Source organism: Chenopodium quinoa, unplaced genomic scaffold (assembly GCF_001683475.1).
Source record: "Chenopodium quinoa cultivar QQ74 unplaced genomic scaffold, ASM168347v1, whole genome shotgun sequence".
Taxonomy (NCBI): Eukaryota; Viridiplantae; Streptophyta; class Magnoliopsida; order Caryophyllales; family Amaranthaceae; genus Chenopodium; species Chenopodium quinoa.
In genome coordinates this window covers 635,613-659,532 of record NW_018744297.1, presented here as the reverse complement: position 1 = coordinate 659,532, position 23,920 = coordinate 635,613, and the positions used below count along the sequence as shown (strand labels likewise).

At 35.1% G+C, this 23,920-nt stretch overlaps 2 protein-coding genes across 2 annotated transcripts; one reads left to right on the top strand and one right to left on the bottom strand.

Moving 5' to 3' along the window:
• LOC110695405 (ABC transporter A family member 7-like) lies at positions 1–11,777 on the top strand. Its single transcript, XM_021872645.1, has 18 exons — positions 1–170; positions 911–1,274; positions 1,358–1,434; positions 1,514–1,658; positions 2,498–2,617; positions 2,691–2,815; positions 3,843–4,001; positions 5,049–5,211; positions 5,309–5,434; positions 5,530–5,613; positions 6,218–6,585; positions 7,113–7,313; positions 7,782–7,891; positions 7,993–8,077; positions 9,307–9,435; positions 9,527–9,632; positions 9,915–10,003; positions 11,157–11,777. Exons 1-18 carry the CDS (start codon positions 93–95, stop codon positions 11,454–11,456), a joined length of 2,829 nt encoding a protein of 942 aa, XP_021728337.1. The 5' UTR covers positions 1–92; the 3' UTR covers positions 11,457–11,777.
• On the bottom strand, positions 11,702–23,238 carry LOC110695406 (4-hydroxy-3-methylbut-2-en-1-yl diphosphate synthase (ferredoxin), chloroplastic-like). Its single transcript, XM_021872646.1, is given in 21 exon segments — positions 11,702–12,027; positions 12,914–13,018; positions 13,121–13,219; positions 13,325–13,484; positions 13,578–13,655; positions 15,733–15,871; positions 15,985–16,129; positions 16,264–16,326; positions 16,446–16,505; positions 17,059–17,136; positions 17,226–17,300; positions 17,397–17,473; positions 17,476–17,512; positions 18,021–18,251; positions 18,397–18,516; positions 19,792–19,868; positions 19,960–20,060; positions 20,190–20,296; positions 21,407–21,564; positions 22,224–22,454; positions 23,015–23,238. Coding segments are annotated over 20 exon segments (2,220 nt in total). The 5' UTR covers positions 22,432–22,454; positions 23,015–23,238; the 3' UTR covers positions 11,702–11,925.
• Between the last annotated feature and the right edge of the window lie 682 nt (positions 23,239–23,920).

The window sequence follows — 23,920 nt, the reverse complement described above, 5'->3', positions numbered from 1 at the left end:
TTGTATATTTTAAAACCCCAGAAAATCACAACTCTAATTATAACGGTCAAACTCATCTCCTCACTTTGAGTTTGTTAGTTTCACAGAATTCCATGACAATTCCTTCACATGGGCGCGCCAATTTTTCTACCCAGGCCAATGCTCTTCTCCGGAAAAACTTAATCTTTCAGGTACCTTTTTTTATGCTTTTTTAATGGGTTCAATTCATCTAATTCATTAGTAATTTGGTCCAGATTTGGGTTTTTATGGTGTTTTCAATTCATGGGTATTTGTCACTTTGCGTGATTATTACTATTTTAATGGAGATTTGTTGAATATAGTGTTATTGCAATTGTTCTTGATGGTGATGGACCTAATGGTAGTAGTGGTGTGCTGTTGTTCTTATTGGGTTTGTGTGGTTTATTGTTTATATTAGCACAATTTGCTATGTCCTCCTTTTGGGGTTTATAGTCACGTTGAAAGTGTAATTATAATTTGAACTAGTGACGTGACAACTGAATTTGGTCGATTGGGGGGTAAGTAATCCTTATGGTGGTAGATGTGGCTGAATTAGTGAATATGGGTGTATATATTAGTAGCTGAACCGTGAAATGTATGATAAATGAGAATATTTTGTGACATTTTTAGCGTTAGATCATTTTAGAATTGTTAGGTGATCCATGACATCTGAAAGTTTGAGATTTTTTTTTTTTTCTGATGTAATAATCATGCATATATTATACTCTATATGAAGTATATTGTAGGCATGATAATATAATCTTGCAGATTGTTTGCTTCAATTCCTACATCTACCTGTCCCTTATCAACGCTTAACCTTTAGATGTCGAGTTATTTGAAATTGAAATGGTTATTATGTTTGTGACTTGTGAGTACTCTCTTAACGTTAATGTTGTCTGGCTATACACTGCAGAGACGCAATAAACGTTCGAATTGTTGTCTCGTAATATTTCCGGTTTTACTTTGTATTCTTCTTTCTGTCTTGCAACGAGTGATAGACAATGAATTAAGCAAAGAAAAGTTCAAATGTGGTTGTGCTCAAGTTATTGGTAAAACTGAATGTGGGATTCAATATTCAACATTGGATCAAGCTTCCAGCTGTCCAATTCCTAACCCCCAAAAATGGCCTGCATTGCTTCAAGTTCCAGATCCTCAAAGTCGTGCTGTGAGAACTAATGGTTTTACATTTCCAGACCTGCCTAGTAAATCATGTAGACTGACAGGTACTTGTCCTGTTACTGTACTCGTGACTGGGAATAATCGAACATTGGGGCAAGGTATATCTCCTTCGTGTATATTTTTTTTCCTTCTGGTTGTTTCTTGGAACCTGGTTTAATTATGTGATTTTGGACCTTTCTAGGCTTGGCCAGCAACCTGTTTTCGACATCCCCTGTGAATACCTCCAACCTTTTACTTAGTTTGGCCAACAATGTCTTGGTAAGTGGTTAGGAATGCACTCTGTCTCCGCTAGTTGCTATGGAAGGATATCAAATATTGATGCATTAAACTGCTCCAGGGATCAGCTTCGAAGCCTGGAACTCAAAATTTTCTTGATCCTGCTTACACCTCAGGCCTTCCCCTGTACTTTGTTCAACCACTCTGCCTGTCGAGCTTGTCATTTTCATTGCCTGTAGATATTGTATCGTCAACTTTACAGCAAGGTACTACCAGCCTATTGGATTTCTATAGCTGATTGTATATAACAGTGAATTCTGTCACAATTTTAACTCTTTGATTCAATGGATGATGGGGGCAACAACTAGATGTATCATTATATCTGTTATGTGCCCTGCAATCTTCAGCAGAGATATTGCTATCATTTTATCTGTTATGTGTCCTGCAATCTTCAGGAGCAATATTGCTTAGAATCTCATATCATGTTTAATTGTTTATAATATTGCATCATTTCGTAAGTTAAACGTTCTTTCAAAATTTCTATCTCCGTCTTGAATAACTCTTGATAGAAATACATATCCAATTGATAATTACAAAATTACAGAGAAAGAGAACAGCTTTGCTTCAAAAAAAGGATATATCTTTTTGTTAACTATGAAACAATTAAAATGATGTGATAATTTTAGCACTAACAGTTTCATGAGTTTCACAATATAGTATGCTGAATATTGGTGGCCACCAATATCCTTCCTGTAGTCAACACTCAAAACTCATATTCAATTTTCTCAACTTAGGATTATGAAATCAATTTGTGACAAGGTTTTGTAAAATAATTTTTTGCACGACTTGGTAAACGATATTAGGATAACTTGAACTTGTCAATAACCATGGTGCCATGTATTTTTGGTGATTCCTTCGATGACAAAGACTTAATGACTGATATTCCGTAGACCCTTCAGGTAATGGAAGATTCGTTAAAATAAGAATCCCATTTATAACAAGTATACAATCTTATCTTCCCTAATGTTATTTACGCAGTTTTTCTGTCTTCCCTCCTGAATTATGGTGCACCATTATGAATATATAATGGATGCTTTTTATACAGATGTAGAATGTGCTCAAGGTCTTTCACTATGGCGCAATAGTTCTTCTGATATAAATCATGAGCTGTACAAGGGTTACCGTAAAGGTAACCCAGAAAGGAAGATAAATGAATTTGTCACAGGTTGGTCTTTAACAACTTTAATTGTCTAAGATATTCTTCTTTGCACATATTTATGTTTTGTTTCTTATGACAGCATATGATATCCTCAACTCAGACATGAACAACTTTAACGTGAACATATGGTATAATACAACATACAAGAATGACACTGGATTTTCTAGAATTGCATTGCTACGTGTACTACGCTCTATAAATATGGTAATTGCTCTGAATTCACGGTTGCTTGCTTGTCATTTTAGACTCTATAGACTATAGTCATTGACATTTTCTCTTTGTTTGTTGACCTTGCTGGATTTTTGGTTAATGTTCTAGTATGGTGGCTCATTATGTTCTTGCCAATTATACTCCACTTTTATGTTTTTGTGTTTCCAACTCCATGATCATGCATTGGAACTTGTTCTCCCTCAACTGTAGTGGCATGATTTGTCCAGTCCTTTATACCAGTCTATCTTATACAGGGTTGGAAATCTATGGACCTGATATGGATGGAAGTTTAACTGTTAACTTTATGGCAAGAAAATTATTCATGTAAAAATTCAGGGTTGCTGCTAACCTTTGGGAAACTGTTCTGTTTGATATGTTCTTTGTTTGTTTTCTTTTTAAACTGGAAAAAAAAAATCTCATCATACATATTTGTACTAATTTGGGACATCCAAAAATATTATTTACCTTCCTTGAAGTAGTCATTGTATATTTCGGAATGTTGCAATGTAACCTTTTTAGACAATTTGATGGTAAGATTGTGAAAATAATTCAATCAGTTAAAGGATTTTATATGGAGTAGGGACTCATTATATCTTCATTAATGAGGGATCAGGACAATTTGACGACTATTTCTAGACTGTGGGTGTAGCTAATGTTTAATGTAGTATGTTGAGTCTCTAGTAATTATAATCTACTTTATTCAACCAAGAGTAAGGTTTTTTTGCATGGATGTATGAATTTAGCATTGAAACTGAAGAGTAAAACAGTTGCAATGGCAATTTCTTATACCATCTACTAATTTTCTATACATCCTTCTAAAATAAAAATTATTTATGGGGTTGAGTAACTCGAGACTTGATGCTCTGGTACCATTAATCATTGTCACCTAAGATAAGAGTTGAACTCATTGTGGGAACAGCCTCTAGACTTAGCTTAATCTCAAAGTCACAATTAACTATACTTTTTATGTGCATTTTGGTTATTTCTGTAAAACTTAATACATTCATTTTTTATATTACAGGTGTCTAATGCCTATCTACAGAGGCTGTTCGGTGCTAGTACAAAAATTCTTCTTGAGTTTGTTAAGGAAATGCCAAAACCTGGAACCCGACTAAGAATTGATATTTCATCTCTTCTCAGTGCTCAGTTTTTTACATATGTCATTATAGCACTATTTCCGGTAAGTATGCATGACATTTGCTAGTGGTGGCTTACAAGCATTCCTCTTGGAGTATTTCTTGGATTTTCTTTTCCTTACTGTCTTGTAGCCATAGTTCTATAATGCTTGAAATACTTAGCTATTGGTCTAGAATGTCTGATAAGTCCAGTTTAATGTAAGATATACTTCCTCCGTTTCTATTTAGTTGACGCATTCAATTTAGGCACACATATTAAGGAGAGGAGAGAGAATGAGAGAGATTGCCAAAGCAAGTGGGGTACACTAGTAAATGCAAGGTATAAAACTTACCCAAAAAAGAAACGTGTCAACTAAAAATAAACTTCCTAAAAAGGAATACGTGTCAACTAAAAAAAAAACCCGAAGGTAAGTAAGTTGTTTTTAGCAGATTGAATTGGATATAATGTAATGTGACTATCAGAGCTTATATCTTATTGAGGGAAGCAAATTAAAGATGTTATTGGAGCACCATCTGACTTGTCTGGTGAAAGTTTAGCTAATAAAATAGCTCCTGTAGTCCACATTTAATGTTATATAACACAAATTAAATATACAGTGCAAAGTAGCTTTGTCATCGTGTTTGCATGAAAATGCACTCTTTTCATTTTATTTCTTTCCGGAGATTTTAAAACCCAATTTTGATGCCGGCATAATATAACTTCAGGTTTAGAAGGCAATGTGTTTCTGAGAGTGTTCAGGTTGCTTGGCAAAGACCATCAATAAGAATTTTAAATTCTACATATTCCATATTTTAAAGTTGTTCCATTTCCTATTTAGTAATTGATTTAAATCGCATATGCTCAGCCTATACCATTTTTTTGTGCGCCCTTACTTTTGCCTCATTGTCTTTCTTACTATTTGGATTCTCACACGTGCTTACTTGTAAATAAATATTTTTCCATCAATATGGCAAATTCTAAGTTTCTATACATTGCATGTAGTGGTAGATGTTATGCATGCAGTCTGACATAAGAATTATTTCATGATGTTTGGCAGTAACTTATTGAGAATTCACATCAAGATATTTAAGAATTCTGTAAATTGGCACAGGTTGTATTGACTGCTCTGGTTTATGAAAAACAACAGCGATTGCGTATCATGATGAAAATGCATGGGCTTGGTGATGGCCCATATTGGACAATTTCCTATGCTTACTTTCTAGTTTTATCTGTAATCTACATGACCTGCTTTGTGATATTTGGATCTGTTATTGGTAATTATAACTTAACTCGATTTTTTAATTCTTTTATATTACATGGCAAGTGTTGTGATATATTTGATCCTCATGCCCTGTGTTGTTTTCTCTGTAGGACTAAAAATCTTCACAACAAATGACTACAGCATCCAATTTGTATTCTATTTTATTTATATAAACTTGCAGATTTCAATGGCTTTTCTTGTGGCCCCTTTGTTTTCAAATGTTTTAACTGCTAGAGGTTAGACCCTGCGCTCAATGCTACCTTCTTTTGATGTAGTGGTGTACTGAACTGTCTTCTTGTGGTCCTAATGTTTTGTCACCAATTTCTTACAGCTGTTGGGTATTTACTGACGTTTGGCACTGGGCTGTTAGGAGGATTTCTATTTCAAAATTTTATTCAAGATACTTCATTTCCAAGTAAGCTAATATATGGTTCTGTTTATATTCAACAACTTCATTTTGGCCATATGCCATTTTTTCTGAATAGTAGGTGCATATCTATTATTCTGTCAAGGTATAATTCTTTAGCATTGTCAAACCCCTTTTCCTCTGGAATGAAGTTGATAGCACATGTAGGGGGTTGTTATGATTACTACATAATGTATGTGATGGATTAAGTGGATTTATGTGTAATGTATTGTATACCATACACACTAAACCTCATTGACATGAACTATGGTCCAACTACAAGTCTACAATCACTTGAATGGGTTTTCAGTAACCAATTTCTTGTCAATGTGTGTTTTTAACGAGTAACCCATGTCATTGAATGTATTTAGTGATCAAGTTTGTTCTAATATAATGATACAAATAAGTTCATGTCATTGAGTGTAATTTTTCCAAATGATTAATACTGAGTATGATTGCATTTAACAGCATAAGAAGCCATATTTGGTTTTAATTTAAATATTGCGTGGGTTTATATTGCTTCATCAAACTTGGGAATATGCATCGCTTCTTGGTTGTTTAATCTTGATATCCATATGTGTTGTGCTATTCTTTATTGACCTTTTCATTACAGGAGGATGGATTATTGTTATGGAGCTATACCCTGGATTCTCTCTGTTTCGAGGTTTATATGAGCTTGGACAATATTCTTTTCTTGGGGATTATATGGGAACCCATGGTATGCGGTGGGAAAATTTGGGTGACAGCATGAATGGGATGAAAGAAGTTATGATCATCATGTTTATTGAGTGGCTGGTCGTACTCCCTATTGCATTCTATATTGATCAAGTTGTATCATCTGGAAGTGGTGTGAAGAGAACTCCTCTAATTTTCTTCCGCAGCTTGCTGAGAAAGTCCAAGTCTGTTTCACAGAAGCATAGTTTACAAAAGCAAGGATCAAAAGTCTTTGTTGAGATGGAGAAAGCTGATGTTGTGCAAGAGGTCTTTCTGTTTCTTACCATTATATGCACAGCTTTGAAAGTTGGGGAGAAATTTTCATACTGGCTTTTGAGTTTAGTTGATTTTACTGCATCATCTTTTGAGTCTCTTTTACGGTGGCCATTAGTTAATTTATAGAAAACATTAGGGGTGTTATGTTTTCTATCTCTAAAGATGATTTGTTATGTAAATAAACAATTCATTGTTTTGGTCTTTTAGCAGCTCTTCTTTAAGCTTTAAGTTCATGTTTCTCCTTGGTGCTGCATGACTCTGTCTAGCTTTCCACATTTTAGATGTCAGTTTGCTGAAGCACTCAAATGCAAATTGTCAATAAGTGGTCTTTGTTATTATAGAAGTTCGTAGATAATTTGAAATATGAATGCAACTACAGTATTAGGCACCTAGCATGTGTTATGTGCTTAACTTAGTTACTTACAGTAGAATAGGAAATAGAAAATAATCAACAGATGTCTTTAGTTGCGATCTTTTAGTTGTATACTTTTGCTCATGATTTTTTCCTTACCAATCAGAGGGAGAGGGTGGAGCAATTGTTGTCAGAACAAAGTTCTAGCATTTCCATAATTTGCAACAACCTGAGAAAGATCTATTCTGGAAGGGATGGAAATCCTCCAAAGCTCGCAGTCAAAGGAATGTCTCTTGCCGTGCGACGTGGCGAATGCTTTGGGATGCTTGGCCCAAATGGTGCTGGGAAAACCTCCTTCATCAGCATGGTGAGAACACTGCACTGTTTGTATGCAACATATGTACATGACTTCTTATTTATGTATCACCTTTTAACCTATGTTTGATAAGATTGAATCTTTTTAGTCTGCGCTTTTCTTATAGCACCCCCCCCCCCCAAAAAAAAAAAAAAAAAAAAAAACCCGAAAACATTGCACTATCAATTGCATATGTAATGCCTGTTCTTTTTTTCAATTATCATTGTTTGCTCTTGTAAGCAAACTTCGATACTAAAGGACCTGAGGTTTATTTTGGAAATAAAAAAAATCTACTAAGCACTAAACTATACATTAATAAATTAGCTGAGATTTATTTTGGGAATACTAATATATAAGAAGCACTAAATAATGTGAGTGGAAATAAGAATGAGGGACTTTTTGTTAAGATAATACACTTATGGACAGATTGTTTACAGAATGGAATAAATGATTGTTAATGTCTGTTTTCTATTCCTTTAGATGATTGGACTCACAAAGCCGACATCTGGTGCTGCTTATGTCGAGGGTTCAGACATTCGTTATCAAATGAATGAAATATATACCAGCATGGGTGTTTGCCCCCAGCATGAGTATGTTTTTGGTTTTAAATCCTTGTTAAGTATGTGTTATTTCAATTGTATTCCAAATATTTACAGATATGGACTATGCCTTTTCACTCTTTTGAATTCAGCTTACTTTGGGAGACATTAACCGGAAGAGAGCACCTGATTTTTTATGGCCGCCTGAAAAACCTGAAAGGTTCTGCCTTAATGCAGGTCAGTTTTTTTGGCAACAATGCAGGTCAATGTATTATATGTAGTCATGTTGGTTTTTGGCAAAACTTTTGTCAAAAGTATCTAGATGGTCAAAAGACTTGAATACTCTATGTATCTTGATTAAGAATACGAAGGCATTCTTGATGAGTTGATGAAACATCTGAAAGGATAGAAGAGTTGCATCCTGAATTACATTCCCCTAGGAATTCAATTATCTTAGTATTCTCTTTGTGTGTATGTGTGTGTGTTTTTTTTTACCCCTGGCATCTTTGATTGAGCTTGTAATTTGTGATCCTAGACTCAAGAGGTTAAATTAACAACTTTTGCAAAACAACCACTTTGGTGGGATTGGAGTTTTTCTAGTTAGCCCACAGGAAAAAAGAAACAGCTATAATTCTAAAAGAGAAGGCCTTGTTTCTGTATTACGAGGGCCAAATATGGTTAAGTCAATCTTTTTTCTCGCCAATGTGGGACTTGGGAGTGTTATGCGAGAAATGCACGGCTGCACGCAAGCCCATCATTTGTACTATCAAAACAACATCATTGTTACAGATTTTGTTTTGTGTGTGGAACTGCTAGTTGAAAATATAGTGTCATTGCAATACGGATGGCAAGTTCATACAATTTTGTGGAATCCGCATCATACCCACCCCAATTAGAGTGGGTATGGTTTGAGTGTTTGAATTTGGTTGGTAAGGGTCTGGTATGGCTGTATGAAAATCAAAAGTTCATATCCGCCATGGTAATGAGTAAGTGATAGATTAAAAATTCTACCCTTCCCATATCTTTCCACCCCGCCCCACATCTACTCTCCCGCTTGAACCCCACCATGTATCCACAACTATTATACGGAGTAACTTTTCAAAAAAAAAAATATTAAAATTATTCCCAAGTTGAATTTGGATTTGTAATTGGCAGATAATATGCGGGCATAAGCGTGGACATGGATATCCACTCGGGTGGTAGAGCAGTTGTGAATATAGGTTTATACTTGGGTAGGTAAGGATGTTGAATATGTAGAGCCGTAGTGGACATCCACTTGGGTGGTAGAGTGGTTGTTAATGCCTACTATGGTGGATATGTAATTATATATCCATCCCCATCATAGGTGGTCAGTATAGAAATTTTAGCTGGGTCTAAAATATAAGGTGGGTATGGTTATGGGAAGACTAGCAAAGCTGCCTTATTGAATGTAATTTCTTCATGTTGATGTGATTATGTTACTGCAGGCAGTTGAAGAATCTTTAAAAAGTGTCAACTTATATCATGGTGGTGTTGGTGACAAGTTCGCTGGAAAATATAGTGGAGGAATGAAAAGGAGGCTTAGTGTTGCTATTTCCTTGATCGGTGACCCTAAGGTTAGTTTTTTGTTCCCAGGACTCTGTTGCTTGTACCTCTTAATCCTCTTATGATTTGAGGTGGTCTAAATGATACTGTTACTTATTTAAGGTTGTTTACATGGATGAACCAAGTACTGGATTAGACCCTGCTTCAAGAAATAATCTGTGGAATGTTGTGAAGCAAGCAAAACAAGATAGGGCAATTATTCTTACAAGTACTCTCTCTCTCTCTCTCTCTCTCTCTCTCTCTCTCTCTCTCTCTCTCTCTCTCTGCAATTATGTATGCAAGAAAGCTCCTATTAAGATTTTGCCAGTTGCTCAAACTCTTATGTATATCTATTGTGTATGTACTCGACGAGTACACACACATACTATATTTTTGTTTTAAAACCTAGTGTCTGATTTTATGAGTTTGATTGTTTATATATCTGGACCATAATGGTTAATCTTCTGAATATGATCCCCATTATTCTCTCTGTTTTTTTCTCTTCTTCTAGCACATTCTATGGAAGAGGCAGAAGTTCTGTGTGATCGGATTGGCATTTTTGTTGATGGCAGCTTGCAATGTATTGGAGGCCCTAAGCAGGTAAATCTCTACTTCTGATGTGAACAAGTTATTAATGCCAAAGTTACTGTAGTACCTTGAATTAGGGGATGTTAGATGAAGTCCAGAAAAGTACTTTATTTTTCCTCGTGCTTAGTTATGGAGCTGAAATCTGTTGAACTAGAAATAATTGTGCTGTAAGACGGGATAGTGGCGGGATCTCTCCAAATGGCCTAATATTCACAGGTCACGTGTTATCCTTTGGCCATCCACAAAGCTAAGTACATATAGTGCGCTACTCTACATAAAGCTTTAGCACCTGCAAGGCGTCCCTTCAAAGCAATAATATTACTCTATAAAGTTCGCTTCTGTCTTTGTTCTCGCAACTCATTTAGACACAAAGAGCACATCATCATGTATCAAAGCAAATGGAGAGGCCTTGATTTCAACGAGTGTATGGAGCAAGCGACCCACACATTTGTCTAGTGTCACTGTGTCAGAAGGTCTGCACGTGACAAGTAACTTCGTTATAAAGGTTTTGATTTATGAGCCCAGTACTCTAAACCTCATGCCTAACCCAAAATTTCTGCCAACACCTTATGGTCCAACACCCGCATATCTCACAATCACACCCAGGGTGTTGCTTCAAAGGAACTAAATTTCGACATTATGTTTTTCTGATCACTAATCAATTATCGTCATACAAGTATTTTGTAAGGTTTTAGTACAAAGGCATGACCATCCACAATTCAGTGCTGATTCATAATTCTAAGAATAAGTTTTTTACATAATTTCCTTTGTGCTGAATGGATTTTAGCAAGCTTCAGGTAATAGATCTGAACTTCTGAAGTCTTGGTGACTTCATAAGTGAGACAAGTTTGGAGCAGATTAAATTACATTTTTCAAACAACAAATGTTCCCATTATAACAAGATCTATCAGGCTCAAGGCTTGAGTATAAACTTCAGTGCAGTCACAGAATATAGTTTACCCTAATTGGTGGTACATCAGTCACAGGACGTTGTTAGTTTCCCCTGATTTGTGGTACATCAGTCACAGGACAAAGAAAGTTACCTTCTCAGGCTGGACCTTGTTAATATGAGATTCATTAATTGACAATATCATCATCATGGTTTCTTACAACAATTTTTTCTCTAAGATAACATAACTAGTGTGTTGTTTTTGTAATATGGCAGCTGAAAGGAAGATATGGAGGATCCTTTGTGTTCACCATGACAACCTCTGCAGAGCATGATGCAGAAGTGGAAACAATGGTGAGAGGCCTCTCTCAAAATGCTCAAAAGATATACCACATATCAGGAACCCAGAAGTTTGAGATCCCCAAACATGAAATTCAGATTTCTGATGTTTTCAAGGCAGTTGAGAACCTGAAGAAGAGATTCACAGTCCAAGCATGGGGTCTTGCAGACACCACTTTGGAGGATGTATTCATCAAGGTTGCCCTTGGGGCTCAATCTTCTGATATCCTCTCATGATCATATAGTTCGTTCATCAAGTTTTGTTTGTGTTGCATATATTAGTTTCACAATTAAGTTACTGAAGACGAGATTCACAGTGTAGGCTTCCTTTGACAGCAGTTTAAAGGATGGTTGTCCATGAGGCTCAATTTTTTGATCTCTTATGATTATAGAATAGTTTCACAATTAGTTTTACATACCAAATTACCAATAGCTACATTTATACAAATATATGATTACAAAGCACAAGCAAGAACAATTTATGTAATGCAACTGTGTATTATTCAAATTACATTCATATATAAGAGCCTGTACAGCAAGAACAATTTGTCAATTTTCCTAATACTTTGTAATAAATATGCCCCCCCAAAAAGTGACACGGGGATATATTCTTATAAGTTAATCTACAATATGGATGGGACTCTGAAAATTGCTTTCTTTTTTCATGATTCTAAATCCTATAAAAAAATCCTCAATAATTATTTGTCTACTCTTCCACTGGAGGATCCACCCAACGCCCATGCTCTTTAATTAGACCGATTAAAGCATCTGTAGCCTGCTCCATTGCTATTCCTCGCTTCACTACCGTCTGCAAGAAATGGGAATTGTTTTGCAGAGTTATAAACTAATTATTTACACAATTTAATAGTTATGTAATACTGTGCAAGCCAGCAGAAAATTTATACAGCAAGCTTTTTGAAGACTAGTATACAATAACATATGTTTAGGGAGGAGCCACAACAGTGTCATAAATGTGAAGGAGAAGAAACAGAAGACAGACTAGAAAAAAGGGATGCAGCATAGCTTTAACCTCTGAAGCAGCAACTATCCACTTCTAAACATATTTATTACACCTTGCAATCTTTTGTTCAGTCCCCCTTTGTTGAATTGCCAAGCAGTTAAATTGGTCTCAGTTCAAATGATTATTTTTCCATGTTCAGTAGAGGGCCGCTTATATATTGCATGTGATAAATTACTTCACAGCTCATACAAGGCCAGGCTACTCGAACTATAGGAGTAATATGTAAACAAACACCAAGCAAAGGACTCCCACAACGGGGTCAGGCTTGGGTTGAAAACACAGAAACTGACAATTCTGACCCATGCAACAGGTTTTTGTTCTTAACACGACACTAGGGGCTTAATTGGTAATTGTATTCATTTGTACATAAGAAAAATTTTGATTATTAAATTAAAACAAAAGCTACATTTCAGAGACAATGACAAGAGGATGCTGGAAATTCTAGGTCCAAAGCCACATACATCTAACATTCTAACCCAAACCTGGGCCATAAGCAGGACCAACTAGAGTAGGAACTATAAATAAAGTTTGTTAGTATGTTCCATCAAGAAGGATTTTCGAGATGCCGGAAAAAGAGATGTAACACTGTACAACCTCACTAAGAAGGATTCCACAGAAGAATCATATGAAGTACTCTGTAACTAAATAACTCAAGTCTCAATCATTGCCATACCTTGCCAACATAGAGGTCAATTTTTCCAGGAGAACCACCAACATATCCAAAGTCTGCATCAGCCATTTCCCCAGGACCATTCACAATGCAACCCATGATTGCAATCTGCACAAAACAAATCGCTCATAAAATAAATCTTGACTGCTTTATCTTTTTTATTTTGATAGTCGTACAAGCATCATTTGATGACGAGTTTTAGAAAATTACAGAAACGCCAGGTAAGTGCGATGTCTTCTCCCTTATTTGTGCACTTATTTCTTGGAGGTCGAAAAGTGTCCTCCCACAGGATGGGCAAGACACATATTCCTGGACCAAGGAACAAAAACATAAATTGCCTTCAATTTTCTACAAACTATAGAAACCAACTAAAAAGTACTAAAGCAAAAGAGCATTTCTCATGAGAAACTTTACCGTTTTGGTATTTCTCATTCTGCAACCTTGAAGCAAGTTAAAAGATGTGTTTCTCAGAAATTCAACATCTTGGCCAGGAGCTTCCAAGAGTACACCGTCTCCTAACCCATCTACAAGAAGACATCCAGCATAGGTACCAGCACGAATGACTAGATCATCCCTGATAGAGAACATAAAATTAGACAATATAGAAAATACGGGAAGAGGAATCTTGTAATGGTGCCTTCAAATTAGAAATTGTATTATGAAATACCTGTGAATCCCAGAGGGGAACTGGATGTGGTGTATTACAGGGAAGTTCAAAGAATTATCTGATAGGTACTCAAATAGCCTGCAATGGTGTGAACATCTAAAATGATGAACCCAGATCTCTAATAGTGAAATGAGAGTGGAAAGAGGGCAACAGTTACAATAGGAAAAGAGTGGCATTAGATATGAAGCTCAAACTCGAATGAGTTTCATATGTGGCAATGGACCAATGAGTCTACCACTAATAAATTCTTACCTTACAAACATGATGACACATTCATTAGAATCCAAAGATATGAGCTTATGATTTAATGAATCTTTTAAGTATCAATATTCCAAAAGATGGCCAAAAAGGAAGTGTCCAAGTTATAAAACCCATCTAGACTGTCACATATCTAGCATAAATGCTGGAGCTGGAATAAAGAATCGAAGCATAATATTACTCAGTATATGAAACAATATACAAGTAGCAAATTTTAGTACCAAATTGTAGCAACTTAGCCCATTTAATCTTGTGACCGAAGAGAGAAGAAAAGCAAAAGGAATACAGTAAAGCCTCATTTGTAATACAATACAAGTATTACACATGACTGCATCAGTTAAAATTTGAACCAATTGAGTTCATTTTGAAATGCGCACACATGTCAAATTTAACCAAGTGATTGATCAATTTGTAGCTAAGATAGAGATATACCGCTAAGAAAGGAGTCCATAGCCTCCATACAGTTCATTACGAGACATTCATCACACCATAGCCACACCGTTCAACCAATAAATAATCATGACAAAGTCGTAGAGATTATTAGGACTTCGCATATTTCAAGAATCACGTCCTCATATAGTTACAATGTGCAAGGATAGTAGTTATTGGTAAGTGAAACATAACAAGATACAAGAAATTGACTCTTGGATATCAAGTAAAATTCAAACAAACCAAACTATGTCCAAGGGTCACACCTATAAAATTAACAATTTAATAATCACCAACCAATAACTTGTCTACCGCATTGAAAATACAGAAGAGTTTGTACTCATTTATCCACCAACAACTCATATGTCACAAGTGGCAGAGCTAGGAACTTCAAACCGCGGGGACAAATAAAAATCGCTTAGTTAGACAAAAATGTTTGAACATACATATACTTGAATAGTTAAAGTATTACAACTCTAAATTTCCGAAATACGGAGTACTTAGCTACATAATCCAACATCATGTACAAACTCCTCCTCCATTAATATATGCTTATTGGAATACTATATTTTACATTATAAAATAAGGGAAAAAAGAAAGAAGATGGCTGCAACAAGAATTTGGGGTATTATTCATGCAAAACTACAATTTAAATTATTCAAATAAAAAAGGAATACTGTATTTTACATTAAAAAATAAGGGAAAGAAGAAAGAAAACAAGGTTTCATCCCACGTCCTCGCTACAACAAGTCTCTATTGTTGGAACTTTGACTGCTGCTCTATCTTATTTAGTATAAATCATTCAGCAAAATAAAAGCATATAAACAGTTTTATTTATTTATTTTTTTTTAAAGTGGGGGACAGCCCCTTGCCGGCTCCGCCACAGTTTAGCATTTGCAAGATTTCAATTTAGGATTATCGCATAAACAAATTTCACACTGACATTCTGCATTTCTGGCACAAGAACAACCAACATAAATGCAGCAATGAGAAGTAAAATCCTTCATAAAATTTTGCATAATTGATGCCTTAAAACAAAGAAGCTAGCCTGCTATACATACATTTCAGATCATATAGCCGAATTAATACCCTTTCACTCTTTCAGGTATAGATAGCTATGAATCATGTAATTTTTTAATCTACTAGAAAAAGAGAGTTAACTATGAAAGCCACAGCATCAATAAGGCTTTTTTAATAGAAGCTAGATTTTGTACAGTCTCTCTCTTCCTCCTTATTTGCAAACAGATTTTCCTCTCTCCGATTATGCTCTACTGTATCTTTCTTCTCTATTAGTCCTACGGCAGTTTATTTGTCTTTGTGATTGCCTTTTGCATTGTCTCACTCTTTATTACACAAGCTCTGATGATCAGACTTCATAAACGGTAGATTTGCTAAATTCTATTTTGTTTTTAGAAAGGTCAGTCAAGTTTTCTTTAGATAATAATGTAGCTCACGAACAAGAAGATACCTTCGAGCTGCATGGATTCTGCTGACTTTCTCTTCACTGAAAGGCAGTTCATGCAGAATCATTGTAGCATCTATGTCTTTAAGAATCTCCAATTCTTCATAAGGTTCATCGCCCCGCAAAGACACAACTAAGCGCGTTCCTGGAAAATTAACAATCTTGGAGTTTAATGGAATACTCCAATTCATGAAAATCAGCGTATACAAAGAAATAAGAACAGAAGGGTGGGGGATGGAGAGGGGGAAAAAAAACAACCTTCAGGTAAAAGCTTGTGTGCACCAGTTGATAACTCCTTGAGGTTCACCAGGACAATCGCATTAGGCAGGGGCTTCGTAAGTTGCTCAGACAAAGGGGTTATAATCCCCATACTTATATCAATCAATCTCTTGAGGGCTAGCCGCTAATCATAAAAGGCAAAGCAGATCAAGTCATTGATTTGCATTTAAAAAACTTGTTGTAAATTGACGCTTTCTTGAGCTGATCGAATTAACAAACTAAAGAAAGAAATAAAGCGCCAAAAAGGTGACTGCTTACTGCATCAGCATCATCTACTGGGGGAAGCTGCCTCAGTAAAATGGAATCTACAGTGGCCAGATCCTAATTGACAGATATATGGTCAGGAAACTACCATAGTAATTATAAAAGTTATCAGGCAATTAGTAGAGCAATCATCTTTGGCCTGAGTAATTAAATTTCAAATTTCAGTTCTAATTTACCTTGAAGGGCATGCCAACAATAAGCTTTGCAGCTAGGGACTTGTAAAGGAGTTCTGGCGTCTGAAATTAAATACAACGAACATAATTAGAACTAAGGATTCAAAGTAGCTGACAAAATGTTTGTTAGGTTTTAACTCAATGAACTTTTAAAAGGTTCTGGAATTTAGTATCTGGGACAATCAAACCACATTTCGAAGAAATAATTACAAGAATAAAGATAAGGCCTTAGAACCCACATTTTTCACGTCACAAAAGATTTAATGAAATGCTTACAGTTTAAAAGATGAGTGCATAAGTTTATGAGAAAAAATGACACAATTATCCTACCAAACAAAAATAATCATGGAATATAAATAAAACTACAGCGCAGCTACATGATTGAAGTATTACAAAGGACAAAGTCCAACAATACTAGAGATACCTGATAAATGGCATATACTAATTGTCAAGAGAGACCCAAATAAGCACTTTTATAGATTAAATATTGACTTGTAACAGAACAATGATTACAGTGTACAACTAAAATTAATGAGCATATACATACTCCTAAAATATACACAAAGACACTATAAAAAAACAAACACAGAATAACATATCTGATGGAGAATTTCACCTTCAATTGATCCAGGGAAACAGTCATGAGAACAGAACCATCACGGTGAAGTACACCTCTGTAGTCCACTTCTTCACCCTATGCACAACAAAAGAAAACATATTCAGATAATGAATGAAATAGTAACTAAAGACTGTGCTAACGTATAAAAAGATTCTTAAGAGGACCTCTTTTTGAATTGGCAATTGACCAGTTCTGCGTTGAAACTCAAAATAATGCCGATGTTTTTCTTCAAATGGTGCCTGGAAGAAAATTATAGCCCCAAACAGAATTTTTATTAAATATTCAAACTTTGTACTGTCCTAGCATCAAATCAACCCAGAAAACTTTAATCTTACCACTCCTTGTTGAATTTCAGCTGCTCTCATTCCGAGGTTGGCCAGCCTATTGCAGGGGTCTATTTCCTCTTCTGGGCCTCTGTTAACGAGACCCTGATTGTGTCTCCCAGGCCATCCTACAGAAGTAATATCTCCTAAGAGTTATGACAATAAACATCTCATATATTGCTACTCATTGAATAGATACAAAGAGTGTAAGGATAAAGAATACAGTTCTTTGCTGAAATAGTGAAATGAGATGGAATCTCATACTTTAACAACCTTGCTCTTCAGTAGAGAACAGTCCAGCACACTAGTACAGTATTTAAGTTAATGATACCTTTGGAAAATTGCTAAAAGTAAAGAAAGCACATAGGAAGCAAATATCCGCGATAAAACTCATTCACCTTGATTTAGTACAATGCACCTAAGCAACAACTAATCTAAACTTATTGAAATTCCTTTTTTTTTTTTTTTTTTTTTTTTTTAGCTGGCTAAATAAGTGTAAATTTTATTTTACAATGGATATATACACTAAAAAAAAAGCATCTCCTTAAATTATATCAATTCCTTGATTCCACTGATGACATTAATCTTTCTGTGGGGAGGACATATATCAGCAACAAAAAAATTCTCACTCTGTACCTGAAGAAGGGTCCCGATTCCGATTGCAGATTTCATCCTACCGTCTTCGCCTTCGCCGGCTTCTGTGACTCCCAAGTGCAATGGATAATCCCATCCTTGCAGATACATCTCTGCAACCAATAACCGATAAGCTTCAACCATGACAACTGGATTGCTTGCTTTCATGGAAAAGACAAAATTATGGTAGTCTAATTTCCGGCATATTCTTGCAAACTCAAAGGCGGACTCAACCTGTTTCAATGTCACAGGCGGAAAAAATAAATGAATAAAAAGAAAAAAGGCCAACCTCGACATTAGATTTAGTTCACTTTGATCCAGCACCTATCTTACTCTATACCAAACTACAGATGAATACATAACAGCATGTGATGCTTACCATTCCACGTGGAGAATCCCCATAGTAGCTCATAATACGATCAGAAAGACTTCCATGATTTGTCCCAATACGCATTGCTCTGCCGTACTTTTTACATTTCTCAACCAATGGAGTAAAAACCTTGAATAATGTTGAGAAACAAAGAGTACAGTCAAACATATTAGCCTAATTCTTATCCTCAGCCATGAACATTTTTGAGTAACATGAAAACATAAGAATCATCCATGTGAACAAATATCTTAGAACAAATTTGATGCTATTGTGAATTTACCAAGTACTTCCTCTGTTTCCAAATTCCTGCAACACAGCCCCCTTGGCAATTGGCACACAGTTTAAGAAAGAGGATAAAGAAGGTAAGAGGACAACTTATTAATTTACAAAACTTAAAACCTTAATAATGCAACCCCTTTATTGGTATTTAGGTTATTTTAAATGAAGTTCTCCTACTCCCTGAATTTCTCTCTCTTCTTCCTCGAACTGTGTACCAGTAATTTGTGTTGCAGGTAAAATGAAAAATAGGAAGTACTATACACCAACATAATATAAACAATAACAATATTAATGACTTAATCCCAATAGATTAATTAATTAATCAAATATACTATTATACTGTAATTAATAAATACAAACGAAACCACAATATAAGAAAATTGAATAAACAGCAATTCTATCAATACAATGATTTTTCATGTGTGATGTATTATATGTATGTTTATCAAAGCTTAAATCTTGGTTTGAAATTTAAATGTGAAATCTTGAAATGTAAGTTGTGCATAATTCCTGTTATTAGAAAGTAGGATTGGACAAAAGAATGCACTTGTCACCGTGCATTTAGAATTCCTCAGACCCAACCTATGGGGAAATCCAATTAGGTGGTATTACTGCTTTTATTTGTATAAAGCAGGTTACAGAAATTTCATATTTCTAATATATCTTTGTTATTATTCCAATACACATGTCTAAAGAACCTTCAGAGACACAAGATAAGATAAAAAACAATATTCATATCTTAAAACAAGATAAATAACAGTAGCTCTGAAAGACATCTTCTAAGAATTCCCTAACCTCCCTCCAACGAAAGCTTTCAAGAATTGAGACATAGATCTTTGAAAAGTATCTATGAGTCTATGGCAGCGCACCTTATTACTATATTGATCGTTCCCTTGAGCAATATCAAAGCTGGCACACCCAACAATGTTGGATTGATATGCATGCAACCAAATTACATTAACTTTAGACAAAACATAACATAATAGACAGTGGCATCAACAACTTTCAGAGTAGAACTTACAATCTTCATAAACTTTTCATCAAGAAAACAAAAGTTATCATCCCTCATATTTCTAACTTTGTTCTATTGTGCATGTTTTGGGTGACAACTGCATGAGATTTTACCTGCTCAATATGCTCAAGTTCCTTCTGATAATCCTCATCTGTATACTCTAGAGTCTCAAACTGGGCCCTTCGATCAGCTGGCACAATGCCCACAAAGTAAATTATATAATCAAGATTATGGGGCTTACATACAAATACTAAATTACAGGACCAATGCTGAGAGTATACCAAAGTTTCCAGGATTGACACGAATTTTTTCAAAGCATTCAGCAACACGCAATGCAACTGAAGGAGCAAAATGAATATCGGCCACCAAGGGAATATTGTAGCTGTTAAAAATACATAAATAATAAATTAAAGCAAGTTGATAGATAATTTCATATACATAAAATTATAGATCAAAACTAAACAGACTATACAACCAAAACTAGGGAAAATTAAGAGAAGCAAAGCTTTACTTTTTCTGGACAAGCGTGTTCTTAATTTCAAAGCAAGCATCTGCCTCTTTCTTTCCCTGCACTGTTATTCGAACAATATCAGCTCCGCTGTCCGCAATTTTCATGACCTGCCAGTAAAAGTGAGGAAAAAAGACCGGCTCTAAGAACCAAAGAAAATTTTCTAACTCATATAACGAGTACAGAATCTGCCATGGCCATCTATATGTACACGACACTTCAAAGTTTTTCATGCCTTTCTAGCCATTTGTATATCAAACTCAAAGTAGACCAAGTAAATTTATACATAAGTGAAGCCTGACTATCACTAGGGGAAATCTGCACCCTATGCGTAAATAGAATTTATTTTCAAAATAGGATTTTTGGTCGACTATATTCGTATCTTGAACTTAATTTTCATTATTTGTTAGTGGCCATGATAGATTTAAGTCAAGAAGACAAACCAGAGCACAATACTATAAAAGGATAGCACTTTCAGAAAAGACGCTTAGTGATCATATGCACCCCTAATTAGTTTTGCTCAGATTATTAATGAATTTAATGGTAGATTAGCAAGAGAATTTTAAGGCTACTGCTCCAACAATTGGCTTTCTTAACTAAGTGCACTTGAATTCCAAATGTTGAAAACCTTGGGTGCCACAATTAAAAATTTTATTCAACACAATTTTCAAACAACTGACAAAGAAATACATTACGCCATCACTAGATAAAGGATTGAGGACATTGATCAGAGATATGAAAAAATAAAAGATAGTAGTGATTACAATATTTATTTTCTCATTAACTATTGAACTGATCCTCACCTGTACTATCTTATCTCTCAACTGACATACAACGGGTCAAAAAACAACTACTGCCTCTGTTTCATATTATTTGCATTGTCAAAAATGGATGTTTCATATTCTTTACAACAAATGATTTCTTTCCTTTTTAAGTAGTCGTTTCTCTCTATCTCTCTATCACAAGCATCTCTATCTTTCTCTCCATTTAACACTCATAGACAAAATTTGCCCAAGTCTATACAAACTCATCTGTTGCAAATAATATGAATCAAAGGTAGTACAAGTATTAGATTATTCAAGACAAACATTCACTCCATTAGTCCAGCAGACGGAGCAATATCCACCGACATAAGAGATATCTATCTTTCCAATATAGGATATTTAATTCAAACTAGGCACATACTAATATTAAACAACAAGAGTATAGTGGCAGGGAACCTGTTCAACTGTTGCAGCAACATCTTTAGTATCCGTTGTTGTCATTGTTTGTATTCTGATTGGGTGGTCGCTTCCAATGGCCACATTTCCCACCATCACTGTGCATGTCTTCCTCTTCACAGTTTTATATGGAGATTCACAATACTTTTGCCGAGGTACTGCATCCAAATTCAAGACGCATCAACTAAATCAGTGTTGGGAAAACAACATCAATCTTAACTTTTCAATGGCAGATCAGTTTAATACCCTCAACATAGATGTTATATTTACAGAAAAAGTAAGCAATGGGTTCATGTAAGGGATAACTAGACTCAAAATTCATACATATTTCTTTCCCCTCCATCCTTTCTCTTGTGAGATGGAGACGTAAAATGTTAGGAAAATCTTGCATCATTGTTACTTATATGTTCCTAGAAGCTACATAAAAGAGTTAGGCAATGCACAGTACATTCTTTTCTTTTCTCCTACCAAGACTTTTGAAAACAAATGCTAACAAAAACTATGGTGAATAGCCAATACATTTGGCATAATTGAAAAGGACATAACTGCAAAGTCATATGCAATTATTCAAACTTAAAAAGTAATGCATCAATGGATTTCACCAGAGGAAATTCTTCAGCAATCAGTCTTGTTCTTAATGCAAGTGAATAATATGTTCAGAACAAGTTATACTGTGGACCTGTGGCAATCCAAAAGAATTAACAAATCATCCCTCGAATTTCATTCTGTCAAAAATGGAATCACATATGACATTCAAAGAGCTAGATTTTGAGAAAATTCATTTTGTCACTGCAATAGACTGACAGAATGGTTTTACCTAGGAGACTGCTTCCTTCTGATGCGGGCTGAAGCTCAGCAATATCAGATCCCTGGTTCGAACTCTTAATAACCGAAAATTTACTTCTTGAAGGCTTAACCCTCTTGATACTTGAAATCTTTACAAAATCTACATGTTTAGCAAAACCCAGATGATAATCCTTGTTCCTAATATGGCAAACTGGAGCTTGAATTTTCCCCGTCGCCATCGCTCAAACTAATCAATTTTCTCCTGCACAATTTACAAACAACACGAAACCCCCAACAATTAACATCAAATACAAATAACAAACACCAACCAATTCCTCAGTTGCATCAAACATCCTAATTTCCTCCTTCTGATAGGATCAATTGGCAACTTTTGAGCCCTAAATACTTTGTAAATCATTAATTTGCCAAAATCAAATTTTAAAAAACATGGGTATTAAAACACCACGAACTTGAGTGTCGCCTTTGTCTTTGATTATTCATATGTACATCCAAACTAGTAGTACTGAAGTTCATCTTTGATGCAAAGTGCTCAAAATTAATGTATCAAGCATTTTTTTATTTGATTTTTTTAATTTTAATTTGGTGTTTGGCAATAACATACCACACAATTCTTCAATACCCAAATCATAATTCACAAAATAAATCGATGAAAAAAAATCCCAAAACAAGATAAACCTCCAAAATTTTACACCAAGAAAACGACAGAAAAATGCACAGAAAATAAAGGATTACCCTTCAACAAGTTAAACAAAAATTTGCAGCAAAATTAAAAAAAGATTAAGTTAGTGAAAGGCAACTTACAATTATAATTGGGCAAGCAAAACAGCATAAACGATCTGGAAAACAAAAATTAGTGGTGGGTATGATGCAAAAGTGACTTGTTGAATTGGGAAATTAGAGAGAATTAAGAATGACAGAAATATATATGAAAATTTTTCTGGGATGAAAATGAAAGGAAGCAAATAAGGAAGAAGACAGAAGTGTATTTGGTTCAGTACCTTAGCTGATTGTGCATGCCACACATTTGGGTAATGCACTATTTACAATATTAAATATTGTCATCGAGGCCAATTACTATCATTTGGAGTCAACTACTATCATCATTTATTCATTTGTCCTAAACTTAGTAAACCCCAATACGAAATCATGAAATGAAACGATGCTTTTCCCGTTTTTCACAAGTGAACGATAGTGAGAACGCCCTTTTTTTCATTTTAGTTGACTAAATGTGTGATTTACTTAAGATAGCACAGTTGATGTTTCAGTTTCGATTCAGGTTAAAATGTGTTCATTTGGTTGATGGATTAAGGTGGGTCGATTTTGATATAATTTAAATAATGGGTTGATTTCTTTTGATTTAAACATGTATATTTTTTTATTTGGGTAGAATCGTAATCGGTTGGGGCTATAATCGAGTCGGTTTGGGAGCAGGACTATAATTCGGTTAGAGCTTTAACGGTTTGAGTTAATCGAGTAATGGGTCAAATTGGGTTGCATTATACAAGTCCTATTGGTTGGCAAGTCGGTTTGGGTCCGGTGAAAAAAATTTACGAGGCATTTGTTTTAAGGGAAAGGAATGAGGGAGGATTAGGTAGGGAATTGGAATATGAGATCTAGATAAATATTTCTTATACCAAATTTGGTATGTACTGCAATATTGGAAGCAAGTTTGGGATAAATGACAAAGTTACAAAACTACCCTTACTA

Bases quoted from the DNA above. Each gene is read 5' to 3' on its own strand.
- LOC110695405 (XM_021872645.1), top strand. From the start codon at position 93: ATGACAATTCCTTCACATGGGCGCGCCAATTTTTCTACCCAGGCCAAT. The intron at 171-910 runs GTACCTTTTTTT...TATACACTGCAG, and splicing joins GGAAAAACTTAATCTTTCAG to AGACGCAATAAACGTTCGAA. The intron at 7,892-7,992 runs GTATGTTTTTGG...TTTTGAATTCAG, and splicing joins GGTGTTTGCCCCCAGCATGA to CTTACTTTGGGAGACATTAA.